We start from the raw sequence: 21,543 nt of genomic DNA on the forward strand, positions 1-21,543 counted from the left end.
AAAAAACTGGTCGGATCGAGTTAGATTTACGGGTGGTATAAATTTTTCACAAAATCTCATTTAAAACGGTTAAATAGCATATCATTTGCATAGATAAGACAAAAAACAAAATGCTTAGATATTAGCAGAAGACTTGTGTTATCTATGCAAGTGGTAGATTATTTGACTTGTTTTAATCTTAAGACGAATATACCCGTTTTAAAAAAGACTTATGTTCAAAATTTAGCAGATTAGATTCATAATAGATAATAGATTTATTATAAGATTGCCTATTTATTTATATAGATTTATTCTAAGATTATATATAATAGTCATGAAATATAATTATTTGAGATTTGTATATTTATAATTATTTGAATTTGTATATTTGGAGTTACTGTTTTTTTTTTATATTAATGTAGGAGTTTTTATAATATTTGTTTTTCTTTTGTAATTTTGTCATGTTTGTTCCGGGTGTAAATCCAGAGCAGATGTTTGATACCACTCGCAGCTAGTAGAATGATGTCCTTGCTAGAATCCTTCCTGCGGTCTCCTGAAACGATGAACAAACTGAGGGCTCGGCTTTGGCCGAGCGTACTCACTCCGACGCTCAAGTCAGTAAACTTAGAGAGGTAAGTCGTTGTTACTTGGCTAAGAGTGTATCGTAGAGAGATAAGGAAGATATTACCAGATGAATAGTGATTATTAGGTCAATTTGTGGATCCCTTCCTCAATGAAGGTTGAGGAGTATTTATAGGCATTCACCTTTTGTCACGTAGTGGCCAAGTGGCCAAGTGGCTCATTAGGTGGAAAGACCGTTTTACCCTCGGCCGATGGACCTGAGGAGGCTAGCCGAGGGTCTTGGATATGAGTACGCGGATATGCGTCCCGGCTGGCTAGTTGTCCTGCCGAGACCTGTGTGACAGCCGATGGATTGTGTCGGCTAATTTGTCTAAGTCGTTGACTTTGCTATGGATACCCTTGACCTTGCTCGATATGTTGACTTGGTCGGTGTGCAGAATATGCCCCATCAATTTGCCCCCAGCGTAGTCTATGCCGTGGCATGGGCCCGGATGTATGTTGAGCGTATATTCTCGCGCAAGTATTTTGCAAAAATTTTTGCGTCGGCTTCTTCTGATGCATCGGCTTGATCATTCGTAGGCCTACTATATCCCCCTCCACATGGATGCGTAAAGGGTAACCGATGTGGGAAAGGATGATGATGCCGCCGAGACCAGGGTCGTGAGTGCGGTTCTTTCGATTGCCCCCCGGCCGTGCTTCATGGCTTGGTCGATCGCGTGGCCGGCGGAGAGCGGGAACTTAGGGATTTTTTCGAGGGAGATGAACAGGCGGAGAGATGTGAATGGGCGTGTTGAATACGCTTGGTAATCGTAGTATTGATTGACATTCAATCGTTGCAACGATTGACATTCCATGGTTGCATGTCCGACACGTGTTTGCTTGCCGATTGGTTGACGCTTCATGGTCGTGCCTCGATTGGTCCTTCTTCATGGGCTTTTTCCTATAAATAGGGCGGTTATTCCGTGATTTTGGCCATTACTTTCATTTCCTCAAATTTTCAAAATTTTCTCCCAAAATCTTCATCTCTCTAAACTTTCAGGGGCTTTCTTTTCTTCAAATTCTCGATCTTCGATCCATGAGTGTTTTTTCTCGAGGTAAACAAACAAATTTTCTTTTATTTCGTTAGTAATTTGTTGTGAACATGTCTTCTCGCTGATCTTTGGGACGAGTGCTTCGCGCCGGGGGTTCTCGCCGCGTTTTGAGGAGGAGGGGATATTAGATGCCGTCCCGTTAAGACTTTGGGCCCCTAGGTCCCCTTCTCCCGTAGCTGATTTGCCCCTCGTGGAGGAGTTGGAGGATGAGGATGATGTTGATGTTGTTAATGATGACGGTGATGAGAGGGCTCCTGTTGGTGGTGGAAGGACGACCATCTCGGATCATGGCGAGGCTTGCACGACTGGCCTCGACCGTGTGTTTACAAATAAATTCGCAAGCAGCTCCGGAGAGACTCTTTTCGGAGATCATTTCTTCTTCGGTGAGGGGTATAAAATTGTTATCCCTAAGGAGGGTCAGGCGGTCTGCTGTCCTCCCCCGGGTCATATCGGCGTATATATTAGGCATCTGGAGTTTGGGCTCCGGTTCCCTTTGAATGAACACGTCATGGCCATTGTCAAAGCTATGAACGTCGCCGTGGCCCAACTGCATCCGTTGGCCATGAGGACGATAGTCAGCTTTGTATGGACTCGTCTTTCGGGGGAGGTTCCATCGATTAACTTGTTTCGTCGCCTCCATAGCCTTCGGCCGTCAAAATCTGGCAAAGTGGGGTGGTACAACGATGACGGAACCAGGCTATGTCACCGTGAACAAGCTTACCTCTTGCAAGGACTGGCAGGGGCGATGGGTGTACGTCCGAGTGCCGGAGGACTACCCATTGCCTCGGTCTTTCCAGAACCCCGTTTACTTACGGTGTGAGACCCGGGAGGAGTACGAGAGACACGTCACCCAGGGTAGCAAGGTTAAGATGGACGCTTCATTCGTCCCTCTTACCTCGGATGAGGAGCGGGCAATGCGGCTATTTGATGCTGAGGAGGGTTGGTCGCCCCGACTCGATTATTCTTCGGATGAGCTGCTATGCCGCGTCGGCCTCATACCGGCCCTCAGCTGGGGTGAGTGGGGTCGGTGTGAGGCCCACCTTTGCTTGTTGTGCCTCTTTCTTCAGAGCTTTGTTTTCTTTCCTTTATGTAACCCTTGTTTTGATTTCTTGCAGATCGGTTTGGGCGGGATCTGTCTGAGAAGGACTTGAAGAGGCTAGGGCTTGATAAAGACGGGAAGGTTGTTACCCTAAGATCCTACGGCCGATTCGAAAGATCGCAGACTAGCTCCCAACGAAATCATGGAGAAACAGACGAGGGGTTAGATCGGGGAGACGGCCAGTCACGGGTTCTTGGGGCGTGCCAAGAGATCGAAGAAGGCAGCGTCCAAATCGGCGGCGGTATCAACGCCAACTCCCTCTTCTACCCCGGTGGTCCAAAAGGATCATGTGGAGGTGATCAACATTACCGAGGAGGAGGCGACCGTTGCTAAGGTCCCTTCTCCGAAGAAAAGGAAAGACCCACCGTCTGCCTCCACCCGCCGGGAGAAACTCCGCTCCACCACCCTCCAAAAGAGGGTCCAAATCGGTACGGATCTAACGCAGCGATTCGGATTTAGCCGGTTCATTGGACGTTCGATGACGAGATTTTTCGATGTGTCCATGCACGGTGACATGGATGCTGTGTAAATTTTTGTAGATCCATCATCGCGCAATCGGCGTTCTCACCGAACGTCAAGCAGGAAGCACCGAGAAGGCGATCGAGAAGGCGGGTGACAGAATGTCACCGTTGACTCCACACCCTGTAGGCTACTCCTCCGAACTCGTGGCGGAGGGTGAGAGAATATACAGGAGTTTGGGGAAATGGAGCCGTCTAGCCGCCTCCCTCATCATGGAGCAGGAGAAAGCCGCGGAGCAACTGGGGCCACCGATTGCAAAGCTCAAGCTTGATATCTCTCTGCGAAAGGGGAAGCCGGAAGGCTAAGCGCGATCTCGGTGTCTGCCGAGAAGCGGGTGGAGGAGGTTGAGAGGTCGCCGAAGGCCGAGAGGGCCAAAGTTGAGGAGGTCGATGGTGCCACGGCCAAGATGATGGCGGAGCGGGATAGGTATAAGGAAACCTACGACGTTGTGGTTGCCAAGAGGGATGAGTGGGAGGATCTGCTTAAGCAAAGCGGAGGTGCTCGGGGACACAAAGCTATCCTTGCTCAAAAGGAGAAGGATATTGACATGCTTCAAGGTGATCTCCTCCCTAAAATGTGCGCCCACCGGGACCGGCCGAGGAGACGGCCAAGGAGGCAATAAGAAAGCTCGTGGAGGCGGTGCTCTATCCCCGATGGCTTCCCGTGGGATAATTATGACCAGCTCCTCGATGAGATGGCCGAGGCGCGAAACAGCGGCCGCCGAGAAGGAGGAGCCGGCGAAGGCGGCTCGGATAGCGTCGGCTAAGGCGGCTGTGAGGCAAAGGAGGCCGAGAAGGAGATCGAGAATGTCGGGCCCTCCTTTGGGCCGGTCATCGAGACGCCGCCGCTGCCTCGGTGGAGGGCAAGATGAGGCATAGGGAGACGGGCGGTCGTCACCGACTCACCCGGCGTCTCGGATAGCCTTAGCTGTTTGGGGCCAACTATTGAGCCTTTCCTCCCCGCCATCTTTTGGCGCTTCAATTGATATGCTTGTAATCTTTTTGCTTTTCTTTTTCCTTGTTTGTAAACAAAACAACTTTCTTGGTAGGTTGTGTTTAGGCTTGCCCTTATGTGGACGGCCGTCGTCTGTATTCTTCTCTTAACTCTTTTAACAAAGTTTATCCTTTCGGCCTCTGGCTTGGCCGAGGCATTGATCTACCACCTTTGTTTGTCCTTTTGCGTTTATTAATTGAGTGCCTTCGTTTTTGCCCTTGGTACGGCCGAGGCGGTTTGAATGCACATCTCAACTGAGTAACGTCTTTTATGTCTTCGACCGATGCGTCCTTGTCGCCTTGCCAATTGCCAAGGTAACGGGGTTATGGCTCGGCAAAGAATTCTTCTAGCGCACGGTCATTGTTTCCCCGTCGCTCTCGGCCAATTGCCAAGGTAACGGGGTTATGGCTCGGCAAAGAATTCTTCTAGCGTGCACGGTCATTGTGTCCCCGTCGCTCTCGGCCAATTGCCAAGGTAATGGGGTTATGGCTCGGCAGCAATTCTTCTAGCGCACGGTCATTGTGTCCCCGTCGCTCTCGGCCAATTGCCAAGGTAACGGGGTTATGGCTCGGCGGCAATTCTTCTAGCGCACGGTCATTGTGTCCCCGTCGCTCCGGCCAATTGCCAAGGTAACGGGGTTATGGCTCTAAGAAAGCAATTCTTCTAGCGCACGGTCATTGTGTCCCCGTCGCTCTCGCCAATTGCCAAGGTAACGGGTTATGGCTCGGCAGAAAGAATTCTTCTAGCGCTCGGTCATTGTGTCCCCGTCGCTCTCGGCCAATTGCCAAGGTAACGGGGTTATGGCTCTAAGAAAGAATTCTTCTAGCGTCGGTCATTGTTTCCCGTCGCTCTCGGCCAATTGCCAAGGTAACGGGGTTATGGCTCGGCAGCAATTCTTCTAGCGCACCGGTCATTGTGTCCCCGTCGCTCTCGGCCAATTGCCAAGGTAACGGGGTTATGGCTCGGCAGAAGAATTCTTCTAGCGCACGGTCATTGTTTCCCGTCGCTCTCGGCCAATTGCCAAGGTAACGGGGTTATGGCTCGGCAGCAATTCTTCTATTTGGGTGGCAAACTACGGAGGGGACAAGCAGTTGGATGGAAAAACTTGGTTGTTTCTTTATTTAAGATCACGCGTTGGGGTGTCCACATTGGGTTTTGACACCTCCGCCGCTACACAAAGTACTTTCTCAAGTTGTCGGTGTTCCAATGGCTCATCAAAGGCACACCCTCCATATCTGTCACCGGTATGTGCCGGCCTCATTTCTTCAACCACCTTGTAGGGACCCTCCCGATTGGCCGTCGATTTGCCGTGGATATTTCCTTTGTTGGTGGCGGCCGACTTTCTTAGGACTAGGTCTCCTACTTTTAAGTCCCTTTTGTGGACTCTTGATTTGTAGGCTCTTCTCATACGATTTTGGTATACCGCCAAATTGAGGCGTCTTGTATCCGGCTTTCTTCGACTGATCTAGGGAGGCTTTAAGGCCTTCCTCATTTTCGACCGGGTTAAAGGTAGCCGTTCTGAATGTTGGCACCGTCGCCTCAATTGGTAGGACTGCTTCGGATCCATAGACTAAGTGGAAAGGGGAGTACCCCGTTGCTTCTTTCTCCGTGGTTCGTAGGGACCATAGGACGCCGGGTAGTTCGTCGGCCCACCTTCCTTTAAGGTCTTCCACTGTCTTCTTCAAACCGTTGAGGATCGTTTTATTGGCTGCCTCCGCCTGTCCGTTGCTCTGTGGGTGGCAGACGGAGGAGTATGCGTACTTGATGCCAAGCTCTTCTAACCAGTTCATTATCAGGTCACTCCAAAATTCTCGGCCGTGGTCGAACACCATGACTTGGGGCAATCCGAAACGGGTTATAACATTTTCCTGCATTACCTTTCGACGACGCCGTGGTCTTCGCCGGTACCGCTACAGCTTCAACCCATTTGGTGAAGTAATCAACGGCGACGATCAAGAACTTCCTTCCTCCGGAGGCCGTTGGAAATGGCCCTAGCATGTCCATCCCCCATTGTGCGAAAGGGAGGGGGCTAAGCACCGGTTGCAGGTCTCGGGAAGGAGCGTGTATTAACGGGGCGTGCATCTGGCAGTTTGCGCATTTCTTGGTCTTCGTTCTGGAGTCCTGGTGGGTTTATCGGACCGTGACCTATTGTCGCCACGGTGCCTTTCTTCCGGGCTGTCCTCCCGGCGGCTTTTCTTTTCTGAGGGCTCAGTCTCGCTGGGCCTACCAGTGTTTTGTGGTAGTCCTCTACTTTGATGGCCGATCGGTCATTTTCCGACGGCACTCAGCCCCAAACCTCCGTGTTTGATGAGCTCGTCTTTTAAATTTCCCTTCGGGAGGCCTTTCATCGTCTGTCGAAAGCCGCTAGTTGGGGTTGATCTCCGAATCTGTTGAACCTTGCCGTCGAACCTCTTCACGTAGCTTCGTAGAGACTCGCCCTCCTCCCGTTTGATAGTCGAGGTCCGACGTCTCCACGACCGTCCTTTTGTTGCAAGAATACTGGGCTAAGAAGGCGTCCTTTAGGTCGGCGAAACAATATATCGAGCCGTCTTGGGAGCCCTTGTACCAACTCGAGCCATCCCATGCGAGTCGTTGGGAAGACCCGGCACCAGACTTCATCGGGCTGCTCCCATACCGACATGTGAGACTCAAAGGCCTCGGCGTGGTCGGTTGGGTCACTATCTCCTTTGTATGTGAGCGCCGGCAACTTCAGCTTGGGTGGCACGGCGATGTCTAGGACATAGTCGCTTAGGGTCGCTTGACCACGTGTCGGATGACACGCGGCGACCGACTCCTCACATTTCTCGTCCGGCTCCTCTCCTCGTAGCGAGAAGGACTCCTTCTTTGATTTGGACTTCCTCTCCGACTCTCATGAGTCGGACTTCGCCGGTTCCCCGGGGTGTGCCTCGTCGGTGTTGCGGCGACGCCTGTCCCCTCCCGAGTGCGAGATGGACTTATGTTTACCACGAGCACCTTGGGCTCCTCCGGCGTATTGATATGGTCCGCCTCTCCCGGTGCTCGTTCAAGTTTCTTGGAGTCACGCTCCGGGCCCCTGTTCTCCGGACGCCGCCGCTTGTGTTGGCACTGTGTGAGCCGGTGTACTCCCAATCAGGTCTAGGAGTGTCTTCGGTTTCGCTTATGTCAACCACCTGTCCCATGATGGTGACTGGTTGATGGGCGGCGGTATGTCCAGAATGTCGGCATTCCGAATTCCGGTTGGATTATTCCGCTAGGTGGAGGTTTGCACTACCGAATGGTGAATGTATCATCTTGGTGTAGCTCGGTTTCGTCGGTCACGACTACTTGTTGCTTTGACATCTTAGCTTTTGGGGTGGGTTTTTCTTGTGTTTTTGTTTTTGTTGTTTTGGGAATGAATGTGACTAGCTTTTAGTGTCTAGTTTTCCCACAGACGGCGCCAATTGTTCCGGGTGTAAATCCAGAGCAGATGTTTGATACCACTCGCAGCTAGTAGAATGATGTCCTTGCTAGAATCCTTCCTGCGGTCTCCTGAAACGATGAACAAACTGAGGGCTCGGCTTTGGCCGAGCGTACTCACTCCGACGCTCAAGTCAGTAAACTTAGAGAGGTAAGTCGTTGTTACTTGGCTAAGAGTGTATCGTAGAGAGATAAGGAAGATATTACCAGATGAATAGTGATTATTAGGTCAATTTGTGGATCCCTTCCTCAATGAAGGTTGAGGAGTATTTATAGGCATTCACCTTTTGTCACGTAGTGGCCAAGTGGCCAAGTGGCTCATTAGGTGGAAAGACCGTTTTACCCTCGGCCGATGGACCGAGGAGGCCTAGCCGAGGGTCTTGGATATGAGTACGCGGATATGCGTCGGGCCGGCTAGTTGTCCGCCGAGACCAGTGTGACAGGCCGATGGATTGTGTCGGCTAGGCTGTCTAAGTCGTTGACTTTGCTATGGATACCCTTGACCTTGCTCGATATGTTGACTTGGTCAGCGGTGCAGAATATGCCCCATCAATGTTATTTACTTCCATTTATGTAATTTGTACAAAAACTCTTATTTATTTTTAATGAACCAAAGCAATTTATCATACCTTCATACATCCAATAAATTAAATCGATTATATAAATGTGGCTATTAACTTTGCAAAAAGAAAGAAAAAGAATATAATTCAGGATGATGAAACATGATGGTGCCTTCATGTTTCTTTTAAAAAAATTGAACTTTCAACTACAGACACATCAGTACTGTGGTTGTTCCTTTAATAAAGAGGATTTTACAGCGTATGACCATTTGACATTGGAGCTTCATCATACAATGGAGAGGTAATTTCGTATTTATGCATTTCGGTGATAAGTTATCTATTTTCAGCCGGGGATGTAGCAAATTACCCCCATTACTTTCATACTATGTGCAAATCAACCCCTTAAGTTTCACTTGTAGCAAATTAGCCCCATAAGTTTCCAAAAATGTGTAATTAAGCACAAATCAAATTTATACCCTTTTTTTTAACTAAAACTTAATATTTTCTATTATAAAAATAATTTTAAATATATCTATTAAAAATTAAATACAATATATTTCTACATATTCAACGAAAAATGTAAGCCAAATTTAATTTAAACAAAAAATTTGGTCATGTAATTTTGTAACTTCACTTAAAATTCTTATATTGTGAACATTTTTCACCAAAATAAAAAAATAAATATTATAAAAATATACTTGAACATGTTTTCTGATAATAAGGAATTTTAGAATTTATATTTGATTAATATTTGGACTTTCAATAATAGTATAATAATTAATTTAGTAAATTTCAATCTCAAAAATAAGATTTGTAGTTAATTACACATTGAGAGAAATTTATGGGGGTGATTTGCTACATTTATAAGTTAAGGGGCTTAATTGCACCTAGTATCAAACTAATGGGGGTGATTTGCTATATTTCCCTATTTTCAGCCAAGGGTGTGTTATTTAATTGTATTTTTTTTTAAAGTTTTTATAGGTAGTCACATGTTTGATGTAGGGTGATTTGTGTTTGTGTGGTCCAAAAGGACTCTTTTTTCTTCCCTTTTAGCCGTGGTGTCAAAACTCAAAAGTAGTATTCCCTTCAATTCTCTGTATCTACTCATTTATTAGGTTAGAGAGTGTTTAGACCCAAAGTAGTGAAATAGTAAAATAATAGTCACCCGACCTGATAATGACACGGCCCAAAAAATGAGCCTAATAAGTAACAACGTCCCAACTCCCAACCTGACAAGTACCTGACCCAGATAGGTTTATCGAAATGACCGGATGACCCGACTCGACAATGACCTGAACCGAACCGAACCGAACTAGACCCAAAATTGGGTGATAATCTTTGACCCATCATCTTTTAACACGTACTTTCGTAATTCGTATATGTCTAGAGATCCAACTGATTTCAAGACTATCAACCAAAACACAAATTAGTGTTAGAGAAATAAATAATGCCCATTTTCTCTGAAGTGTCCTGAGCTGCAACCTGCAACCTGCAACAACATCAACAACAACAACAGCAACAAAAACAACAGCAACAGCAACAGAAAATGGTAGAAGAAGAATTCTCAAAACCCAGCATTATAGAGGAAAGATTAGAGTTCATGGTTGATCCAACAGCTTCTAAAGTTGAACAAAACCCAACAAAAAGAACAGGTCATTTTCTAAAACCCTCTTTAAATCTCAATGCATTACCACCCAAACTTCCAAAGATTCAATCTTTTTCATCCTCGTCGAAGCCGAATATTGTCTTTCTTTGCCATTCAACTCCTCTTAAAGGATGGCAAACATGGGTGCAGAATTTAGAGGAAACCCATGAACCGGAATGGCGAAAAGCCGGCATCTTTAATGCTATTAAGTGTTCTACTTACCACATTACCAAATCTACTGACCTCATTTGTACCTTGGTTAAAAAATGGTGTCCTGAGACTAACACCTTTGTTTTTCCATGGGGTGAAGCTACTATTACATTAGAAGATGTTTATATCTTGGGTGGTTTTTCGCCTTTGGGTGTTCCGGTTTCTAGTGTTAGTTCTTCTTTGGAGGAAAATGTGGAAGAAGTTGAGAGTAAGTTGATCAACTTACATGGAAAATTAAAGGATATAAGCAATTATTTGAAACAGTTAAATTGGCAAGAGCATGTAATGGGATGTGGAAATCAAATAGAGTATGCTGGTTTTCTGGCACTTTGGCTTGCTCGCCATGTTTTCCCAAGTAATCATAAATTCCGTTTTGGGAAGAAGGTTTTCACAATGGCTGCTATGATTAGTTGCGGGGCTAAACTCGCATTTGGTCCTGTTATTCTAGCTTCCATTTATAGAGACTTGACCTTGTTGAAAAGGGAAATTGTGGGACCTTTAAGTAGTCATTTTCGCGGTGGTAGTCCTGCAGGTCCATTGAAACTGTCATCACCATTGCAGTTAGTCCAGGTTTGGGCTTGGGAGAGGTTTCCATCGCTAGGACCCGTTCCTAGGATGATCCCGGTTCATAGTGGAGGAATTAGATTGGCGCGTTGGGAATGTTATGTGAGGAGATTTTTGTATGACAGTAATGCTATAGAGATGTGTCTAGATTCAGCTAGGGAGACTTTTCGCTGGCGTCCATATAGCATGTGTATTGAGAATTGGTCATTACCGATGTTTTATGTCAATTTAGGGCTGTGGGTTGTCGTGAATTCCGTTGAAGAATGGAAGTTATTTGCTAGGTGTTTGATGGTTGGCCAGTTGAGAGGGTTTGATTGTATTCAGGGGTATAATCCTCATAGGGTGGCTCTCCAATTCGGGTTTGATCAGGACATTCCGGAGTCTAGCTATACATTTGATGAGCCTGAGTATGGGATGAATCTTAAGGGTTTGAACTTGTACTTGCCTCCTCGATTGCACGAAGGAGATATTACATATCGGTACTTTGATTGGTGGAGGACAAGGTTAGATGTACAAGAAGTGGCGCTGGTAGGATGTAAGAGGAAGAAGATCACTGAGAAGACGGTGAATAAAATGGCCAAAACTTTTGATAGAAGTAATGAGCTTGAAGCAATAGTTGTTGGAAATGTCAGGGAAAGCTCCATGGAAAAATCGCCGGCTGAGCTGACCAGAGGCATAGATCAGGAAGATGGCGGTATGGAATTGGCTGAAATGCTTCTTGAAAAAAACCAGGAACAAAATTTGATCAAGCACAGTATGAAAATGGAAAAGAGCTTAGGGTATTTAGAGGCCAATGTAGGTCATGTCGGAACACCAACTGAATGTAATGGAACTTTAATCAGAGTAGCTTGTGAAGATAACCCAGCTGAAGCATTACGTCAAGACCCAAACACGAATCATGACAATGGTCAGGTGACTGCCAGTCTGCAAGTGATGGATAATTGTGTTTACAAACCATTTGCAGCTCGTTTTCATGAGTACGAATTGAGGCTTCGTAGGCTTGAGAGGGTGTTTCGGCTTAATTAGTTTATAATCCTACATAACTTGCAGCTATTAGAGGATAGAGTCGCCTTTTTTTGTCAGCAATCGGTTTCAGGTACACTGTGTTGCCATTGAGCAACAGGAAGTCAGTAATTAGTAAAACAGAAACTTGGTTGTTGTAGTCTTAACTAGATTATGGAACTTGATGAGTTGATAAGTATCTAATATCGGTGTACCGTACATTTTACTAATGACTACCTGCCTTTGAAGTTTGAGCAGATATCAAATGTCGTTTACCCTTGTTTGTCACTGTCTTACATTTTTACTGTATGACCTGAGAGAGGGACTTGTATGTAAGATTTCAGGGCCTCTGAACATTATCTGTGTATGTTATGCCGAATATATCAATCGCTGCGAAGAGAGCATTCAGCTAGCTGAATTGCACAGGTTATAGAAATTGTAAGGAACAGCAAGATAAAAACAGGTTACAGTAACTGTGATACTCTTATTATAGAAACAGCTGGTTTCAAGTAAATAGACTCAGAATCCCTACAACACTTTATTTTTTGAGGCAAAACAGGGGAGTATATTATTTCAAGTCGATTTCCGACAACGCTATAATCGTTGATGGGAAGTCAAGATTACAAATAAGTTCCTCTCCAAAAGATCTACATAATCTAGCAACACTATGTGCAACAATATGACCCCCCGCTACTTGACATGACCTCTTCGTATATGAGACGGTCTCACAGTGTCAAATAATACCCGTCCAATATAAGTTACAGTGTTGCACCAAAATATACTTGTGCTCCAACAGCTAGAGACCTAGACTACCGAGGTTTATAGGAATAGGCGAAGACGATTGTTGTGACATTTTCTTAGCTGTAAGTAAATTGAGATAAGAAGCCTTTTTTTCATGAAACTCATGCAAGTCTTCATTCCTTTGTCGGGTTAAGTAAGTGATGGTGTCCTTCAGTATGCTCAACTGTACTTTGTTCTCTTCAATTTGTTGCCTGCTTCTTTTTCACCATTTCTTCAACCTCTTTTATATTACTTGTCGTTTCACAAAATTGGACTACTCGATTTTTCTCTGCAGTGACAGGAAAATGCACATCCACTACCCTGAAAGCGAAAATAACGAGTTGCTCAGTAAACTGCATAAATTCCGGGTGAAAAAAGTTTAACCTTTGTTGACTACAAGATCAAAATAGGATAATAAAAATGGATGAAAGTAGTACATCATCTCAGATTCCCTGCGCAATTGTCTAAGGACTATTTATAAAAAGAAAGAATCACATTACCGACTAAGGTTGTGAGTCGGAGCAGTCCCAATCCCACAAAGACGAATCTCTAAAGACGAAGCTGTACAAAGCCGCTGCTGACTCAATTTTGTTCTCTATTTTCTTCATCACAGCCACTTCTAGAAACATGCAGTATGTCACTGATACTGATACTGGCACTGTCAATTTATAGCCACCAAATAATAAAAAGCCTGACAAAGATCAACCTAATAATACCATTCGTTGATTTCTGCAAGTATATCTATATAATGCCTAGACAGATTAGTAAATTCGGGGTTATAACGGATTCCTACATATACAAACTTGTACCAGTAAATCATCTAACACACATAGCAGTGATTTGCTTGTATAACCTAGGGTAAAAGGATCTACACAGGTAACATGTGATCATCATGCTTGTCATTTAAATCATAAAATTTCACCGGAGTTTGTGCAGGGTTTTGCTGTAAACAGAAGATAAATAAGTAGCACAGACCGCGTACAAAAAATCTATGGTAAAAGAACTTTATATTACAGTATAACTTATCTTCAAATAGAATAGAAAAATTAGCCTACATATTTTTGGAATCTTCCAGATTTTCTGTCAATACTCTTTCAGACGGAGTTGCCAGATTCTCGAATATAAGAGCTGATGACGTCTTTGGATCTGAAGTCCGAGAGGAAAATGAAAAGGTACATTCCTGTATAAGTACACATAACAGTTTAGTTAACCACGGCCACAAGTCCACAAGCCAAGACACAATCTTTCTTTTGTGAGCCGGAATCTTCTAACACCAATGCAGAGGACAAACAAGAGTTTCAGACATTATAGTAATCATCTTTTTATGAATAAACTTCATGATTCCGAGTTTGGTGTTAAAGGAACTGATAGAATACTCTTAACATATCCTCATGATTCTGATACTAGCACTTGCAAAGTCACTCCATTATTCTCATTGCTTCTGAAGTACTGCCATTTAAGTACAATTCTAATCAAGTGAAAGCGATTATGTACAAATAATTAGCAATGTACATGGAACATTGTAGTACTTACTCATAAAAATTACTACTTGAACTCCAACCCTCGACGATCAATAAATACCAACAGCATACCTAAAGTCTAGTAGTTCTTTGAAATGTCACCAAACTAGCTACAAACTGTTTCCTACATATTACTTACATTTGAGACGACCGGGAATTCTTTCTGAATGAATCCACCACCAAAACCACCTCTTTTGTGGGCTTTTTTCTGTCTGTTGTTCAGACCTTTGGTTGTCCAACCAATAAATGCAGGCCAAGTTTTGGTTACATCCCTTTTCGAATCAACGACTGTATCAACAAAGTGTATCTGCAAAAATCATTATCATTTGATATAAACGGGTTAATAAGATTATTAGGAAACAAGTTTGACATGAAGCTCCTTACGGACATCATGATACTTTTATTAGAAGGCCACACAAATTAAATGATGTTATATAAAAAAGGCATCTCAAACATTGCTTAACTAGTTTGATTAGTGGCGGAGCCAGAATTTAGAAATTGGAGGCGTAACATTTGTGGACGAAGCTGTAAAAAAAGCTCAGTTTCAGATATGTTAACAATTACAGGCCATTACATATTAAAAAGGAGACTAAAAGACATTATAACCAAGTTTCTGAAGTAGTATTACTAATTACTACTGTTCAATGCTACCTGCAATTGTTTAATGGCAAAAGTTAACCATCTCTATTACATGTATGTCATGCAAGGTTAGTGCTTAGTATCTAACAAAGCTGAAATTTCCCTCTCCAGTCTACTAATCCTCAATTCGTACTGAACACAGAGAGCCTCAAACGGGTTGTCAACATTACTGACAGCAAGCTGACCGCCAGCAGGAATATCAGCCTGATTAATGGGATCATTGTCCTCACATAATGCTTCGTCAAGTTCATCTTCAGCAAGCAGGGAACCCGATGTCTTCACCTTCGTCTTCAGAATTTCTGGAACCCCTTCTGGCCTAACCTTCCCCACTTCATTGGCTAAATTCTGATGTTTTGCAGCAACATCTGAACCTACAGGTTCCTCACATGGGGTATTCAGTTTAGTTTCTGCTAATTTGCTGCAGAGAAAGTTGTTCACCTTTTCCTCCATTTCAATGTAGAAGCTACTGCGAACTGCATTATTACTACACTCGCCCATACTATGATTGATATATCGGACCTCATCCACCCTGTCTTCCTCTGTACCCGGGTCTTCTTGTGAGCTACTTCCGATGTCATTACTGATTTGCAAGACATTTCGAGTAGAAAACTCATCACTAGGTAACAATTTTTCAATGGGATTTTCCCCGACACTGCCACATGTATGTTCTGCTTCAAACTGGTTACTTTCATGATTGTGGGAATTAAGATGATCTGAATAATAACCATTCTCATCCAAGCTACGATTGATCGTCATAACCTCATCTTCCTCTATACCCGCGTCTTCCTCTGAGATTGACCCAACCTTCATATGGAACACGCAAGTCGTTCTGGTGTGATTACAAACTTGCAGGACATTTCGAGAGGACGACTCTTCCCTAGATGGTGCATCAAAATTGTTACTTCTATCACAACTTTTCGACATTTTCCTAGATCTCTTCCTAGTTCCCTTCTTCCTTTTACATCCAACTTGCGCCTCTTCTTCTGAATATGGCCCTGCCCTCCACCAGTTAAAGTACCGACGAGTAACATCTCCTTCATGCAATCGAGCAGGTATGTATAACTTCAAACCTCTGAGATTCTTCTTATGCCCAAGCCAACCAAGTTTACAACTAGCCTTAGATCTATTAATAGACTCTGGAATATCTTGATCAAACCCGAATTGGAGAGCCACTCTATGAGGGTTATACCCTTCAACACAATTCAACCCAACCAATTGACCAACCGTCAAACACCTAAAGAATAACTTCGAATCCTTATGGGAATCCACATCCACCCACTCTCCTGCATCGACATAAAACCTAGGTAATGACCAATTGGCAAGCGAAATGGTATATGGGCGCCATCTAAAGGTCTCCCTCGACGAGTCTAGACACATCTTCATATCATCAAGGTCATCATATAATCTCCTTGCATGACTTACCCAACGAGCCAACCTAATCTCTCCACTCTTAATCATCCTAGGGATAGGTCCTAGAGACGGAAACCTCTCACAAGCCCAAACCTGAACAAGGTGCAATGGTGATGTCAACTTCAAGCAACGACGACTTACACAACCCACAATCTTCTTTTTCAACAAGCTCAAGTCCCCATAAACGGAAGCCAAAACCGCTGGGCCAAATGCAAGTTTAGCCCCACAACTAATCATGGCCGCTATTGCAAAAACAGCCTGAGTAACAACCCCAGTTGTCCTAGATGGAAAAACATGGCGCGAAAGCCAAAGACACAGAAAACCAGCATGTTCCATCTTCTGATCACCACACCCCATAAAATGCTCTTGCCACCTTAAATGAGACACATAACATTTCGCATATATTTTAATCAACTCATTCTCAACAAATTCAACATCTTTCCCAAGAGAAGACTTGCTCAAAACCGAAACCCCCAAAGGCGAAAACCCACCTAAGACATAAACATCCTCTAATGTAACAGTAGCTTCACCCCATGGAAAAATAAATGTATTAGTCTCAGGACACCATCTTTCAACCAAACAATAAATGAGATCACTAACTTTGTGAATGTGGTAAGTGGAACCCTTAATAGCATCAAAGATACCGGCTTTTCGCCACACAGACTCATGGGTTTCCTCCAATTTCTCCACCCATGTTTTCCATCCTTCAAAAGGAATTGAATTGCAAAGAAACAACACATTGGGCTTCGACGAGGACGAAAAAGATTGAATCTTTGGAAGTGGAGGTGGTATTGCATTGGGTTTTAAAGATGGTTTTAGGAAAAGGGCAGTTCTTTCAGTAGGGTTTTGGATATCATTACAAGTAGTAGGATCAACCATGAACTCTACTCTTTCCTCCATAATCCTACCTTCAGATGATTTCTCTTCTGCCATTTATTTTTCAAATGAATTAGGGTTTCAACATCATCTATATCAACTTCATTAAACCACAACAATGCTCAGAATCGACTGCGAAATCGACATTGATGTTCATCAAACTAACATACAAGTATACAACAGAACAAACATGACCCAAATCACATACAGAATACATAAAACCTTCAAAATATCAATTGAGGTGAGATTAATCTTCCTGAATTAAGTAGAAATTACCAAAGAAATGTTCATCAGTTGAGAGTTGAGCTAGCTTGAGTTAGATGGTGATGCTTACATGAGAAATGTAGCTAGGAATTCAGCAACGTACCTTTAGGAACGTAAGAGTTGTAATTTGTAACAAAGACAAATGAGCCTAATTTTAGGGGTTGTTTGGTTTAAGAAGTTACCGAAAATCAGACAAAAGTTTTGGGAAAGTAGGGTATGAGATTTGAGACCGTTGGAATGAATTCAAAATTCATGTATTTGCGAGATTGGAGTGAACCCATGTAGTAAAGTTGAATTTCCTTTTTGGGAAAGTAGGGTATGACTTATGAGATTTTAGGTGGTTGGATCGTAATTTGGATCCTCATATTATACCGAAACGATTTAACGGTCACAACTATGATGGTGATGTACTCACTCATGTGTATAAGAAATAATATATTAAAATGTATCTATTTTTAGTAATGAATCATTTATAATTTTTTGAGGTGATTGAGAGGATCCTAACTCGTTGGAATACATTCAAAATCCACGTATTTCTTGAGATTGAAATGAACAGATGAAGCAAAGTTGAAACTTTTTTGTAAAACTACTCAATAAGCTTATTTATGAGTTTGTTAATTAAGCCGATTTTAAGTAAATGGTTACCATGATACTCACTAAGTGGATTATACATCTGATGTAGTACATCAATCATCAGATGTTATAGTTTTTTAGCATTAAGATATAATTTTTGAGTTTTAATTTAAAATCCTGGAGTTTTATTATAAAGTTTTTGGGTTCATTTACTTAAACATTAATCTCAAAAAGTTATATTATAACTCAAAAAAATTACATATAAGCTCAGAAAAACTTGATTTATGACATCATAAAACTAAAATGTAATTTATAAATTCTATATAACTCAAAAAAATTACATATAAGCTCAGAAAAACTTGATTTATGACATCATAAAACTAAAATGTAATTTATAAATTATATAGAACTCAAAAAAAATACACAAAAACTCAAAAAGTCATTAAATATGAGGTAGTATATCTGATGTACAATCCTTTTTCTCCATGACACTCCGTAGTAAAAATGAGGTAGGATAATATTTTAATGAACGAGTTAAAAAATAAATTTTTAGTATAAATTTTGAAGTGTGTTACAATCTAAAACACGATTTAATTTTTACCCGAGCCAAACATTATTGGACCGAAAAATAAGCCCCCATAGCATCAAATCAGTACATACAAACATAAAATCGTCATAATCTTCCAACTAAGGGTTATGAGAGCAAGTACAATGGTTTAGTTTAGGGACTTGCTTGCAATTTCTTAAAATTGCAAGCTAGTGGCTAGACCATTGGAGATAGCCAAGTAGGATTGCTTAGAGCATCTTCAATGGTTGAACAAAAGGACTTGCTTGCAAATTCTAAAAGTTTCAAGCTAGTTGCTCAACCATTTGAGAGCTTCACATGAACTAGCTTAGTTTGAGCAACTAGCTCCATGGAGCTAGTAGCTCAAATGGACCCACAAAGAGATATGTGTCAATTAAATAAATGTATATAAGTCAATTTAAGCAACAACTCTTATAGCTTAACCATTGGGGAAGTTTGTAGCTTAAAAGTGTTCAAGCTCAAAAATGTGATGTGGAGAGTTAAGCTAATAGGGTTGTTGCTTACCATTGTGGATGCTCTTAGGTTGAGCAACTAGCTTCATTAGGCTAGTAGCTTAAGTGGCCCCACTAAAAAAAACAACCAATAAGAAATTAGTTGGGTTCAATCAAACTAGTATAAACAAAGCTAAACCATTGTACAAGTTTGGTAGTTGTAGCTTAACATTTGATGTGGCAAAGGCAAGCTAGTTGCAACTAGCTTATCATTGAACTTGCTCTGGGGATATTCCAAATGTTCGTAAAATTTAGCTTCCAAATGAAACTTTTGTTTCGTTAACTAATAACACATCAAACACAATACTAATTTTTTTTTTTTTTTTTTTGGCAGCTGTAAAGAAAGTTTTTATGCAGATGATATTTGACTCATATGGTCAAATGCACTTATTTTAGTAAAACCGTAAACTAATACAACAAAGTAACTACAACGGGTCACAAAAGTGTGTTGATGGCGTACGGATGAATGAACACAAAGATCAACTTCAACATCCTCAGCATTCTTGAAGGGATGAACAGAGCTAGCTAGATGATCGAACAAATCTTTACTCATCTTAACGGACTGAGCTTTGGAGAAATACCTACAACAAGACACAAAGATGTGTCTCGGAGATTCATCTTCTAGGCTATGATACATATAATCCGGAAACCAACGAGCCCCTTGATCCATCGGGAAGGAGCAAATTATGGTCGCATGCATGAAAAGATAAAATACGTGTTGATATACAAATTGAAGTAGAAATTTACATCAAAATATTATTAGATGCATTTTGCTTCTGTTTTTCCATTGTATGTAATATGAAAAGGTTTAGCCGTTTCGATAATGGAGAGTAAGATATAGAGTGTAGTTTGGCAGTGCAATTGGTTCGTGCATGGGCATGAGTTTAGAATCAAGAATCATACTCGGTGGTATGAGTTTGAAACTTGATTTCTTATATGTGTTTGTTTCAATTTGGGGTAGGATGGGGTTGAACTTAATCAAAGTTAAAAAAAATCTAAAATACAACATTAAAAATAATTATTTTTGATATTGAAAAATAATGAAAATGAAGATTTGATCAAATAAATGTAAAAAAAAAATCATTTAAAATGTTCCATATAAGCCTTTTCATGGTTTTTGATTTTATTATTTGATACCCACAAGTATTAATCTCATACATACCTCCCCCGTTGGGTACGAGAAACCCATACCTCATTGGTTTGAGGTATGGATATAAAACCCCTATTTTTGCCTAACAAACGCCTAGTATGAGTTTGGCTCAATTCAAACAAATACCTCATGCCTTTATAAGTTGAAACAAACAGCCCCTAAAAGTGTATCGGAGAAGTTTGTGAGTTGGTAATATTTACTTTTGGACGGTACAATATTTGATTATTTGAGGTAACACTTTTGATTATATTTAGTCATTTAAATATTACAGTATAATTTTACAAAAGAAAAAAGATTTTTTCATAATAAGAAAAATAAGGCTTAATTCAAATTATTATAAGTTAATCAATAGTTTGGATTAGTATATGAGAAGGAAATACATAGTTTGGACTTTGGAGGAAATTCTCACTTATACTCCCAGTTATGGGTTAATCCTACTTATAAAGTTTTTTTTTTTTTTTTTTTTTTTTTTAGCAAAGCCCATTTGTGCCCTCTAACTCTCTAATTATATGGTAGTTGCGACCGTAATGTTAAACACCATCAATTAAGACGTTAAGTCGTACGTCCATAGCATGAAAAAGAGTACCCTAACTGAAATGTTTATTTTCTCTCCAATAAACATCGCCTTTTGCTCCGAATTTATTTAATACTGTATATAGCCTTGTTCATCTTCAACATCCATCTTTTACCCTTCTTTCCCACTTCATCTTCAACATTCATCATTTGCTCTTCTTTCCCACTTCATATTTACTCACGCTCAACTATATTTACTATTTACTCATGTCTTCTTAATGTGTTTACCCTCGAAGCTATGAAGATCGTGATGATGATTTAATTGAGTTAAAAAAAAACATTATGTCTATAAAGTTTTGTTTGAATTGGTAATATCTGAAAAAAAACAATTTAAGTGCGTAACATGAGTACGGTAATTGGTAATATCCAAAAAAAAAACAGGCTCGATAAAAAATGCATAAAAAAATGTCGGATCAATTTGAGAGTTTACCAGATGTAATGAATATGTTTTTTCTTTTCACTTATATAATTAGTACTTAACGTAACACTTAATGCTTTAATTGACGATACTTAGTATTTTTTTTGTGTGCAAACGATACTTAGTATTATGGTCATGGTTAATGTGTAACTAGCAAGTTGGAGGGTCCAAGTAGGACTTTCGAGAAAAGTAAGAGTATGAAGTTTGCTCATACCTAGGGATATGAGTCAGAATTTCGCTAAAAATAATTCGACAACTATATTAAATTGAGCTTATGCTCAAAAACTCTAACTACACCCCCATTGATTACACATAACAGTATAAGATCAAATGTGTTTAGGCACAAATAAGATTATACATTCAGATGTATATGAGCATGATACAACCAATACAAATCTAATTGAGCTTATATGTAATATTTATGAACTTTTAGAATTTGAGTTATATTTAATTTTTGTAGGTGTCAAAATTTAAATCTAATTGAGCTTATATGTATTATTTTTGAGTTTCATTACAATATATTGAGTTTAAAATTTATATAAAGGCGCTCAGAATCTTTCTAATAAAGCTCGTAAAATGTACAT

General features: G+C 41.5%; 1 protein-coding gene across 6 annotated transcripts; it reads right to left on the reverse strand.

Moving 5' to 3' along the window:
- Nucleotides 1-12,184: 12,184 nt before the first annotated feature.
- On the reverse strand, nt 12,185-17,477 carry LOC141656734 (uncharacterized). Of its 6 annotated transcripts, XM_074463753.1 has the most exons (6): nt 14,631-17,477; nt 14,444-14,504; nt 14,119-14,286; nt 13,515-13,639; nt 12,960-13,117; nt 12,185-12,780 (listed from the first exon to the last, which is right to left on the reverse strand). In XM_074463753.1, the coding sequence occupies exon 1, from the start codon at nt 16,959-16,961 to the stop codon at nt 14,688-14,690; it is 2,274 nt and encodes a 757-aa protein (XP_074319854.1). In that variant the 5' UTR covers nt 16,962-17,477; the 3' UTR covers nt 12,185-12,780; nt 12,960-13,117; nt 13,515-13,639; nt 14,119-14,286; nt 14,444-14,504; nt 14,631-14,687. The 6 variants fall into 6 exon arrangements, with proteins under 6 accessions (XP_074319854.1, XP_074319853.1, XP_074319852.1 ...); XM_074463752.1 differs by lacking the exon at nt 14,444-14,504; XM_074463751.1 differs by having other exon boundaries at nt 12,960-13,078; nt 14,444-17,477.
- Nucleotides 17,478-21,543: the final 4,066 nt, after the last annotated feature.

Source organism: Silene latifolia, chromosome 5 (assembly GCF_048544455.1).
Source record: "Silene latifolia isolate original U9 population chromosome 5, ASM4854445v1, whole genome shotgun sequence".
Lineage (NCBI taxonomy): Eukaryota > Viridiplantae > Streptophyta > Magnoliopsida > Caryophyllales > Caryophyllaceae > Silene > Silene latifolia.

Coding starts and splice junctions, on each gene's coding strand:
- LOC141656734 (XM_074463752.1), bottom strand. CDS start 16,961: ATGGCAGAAGAGAAATCATCTGAAGGTAGGATTATGGAGGAAAGAGTA.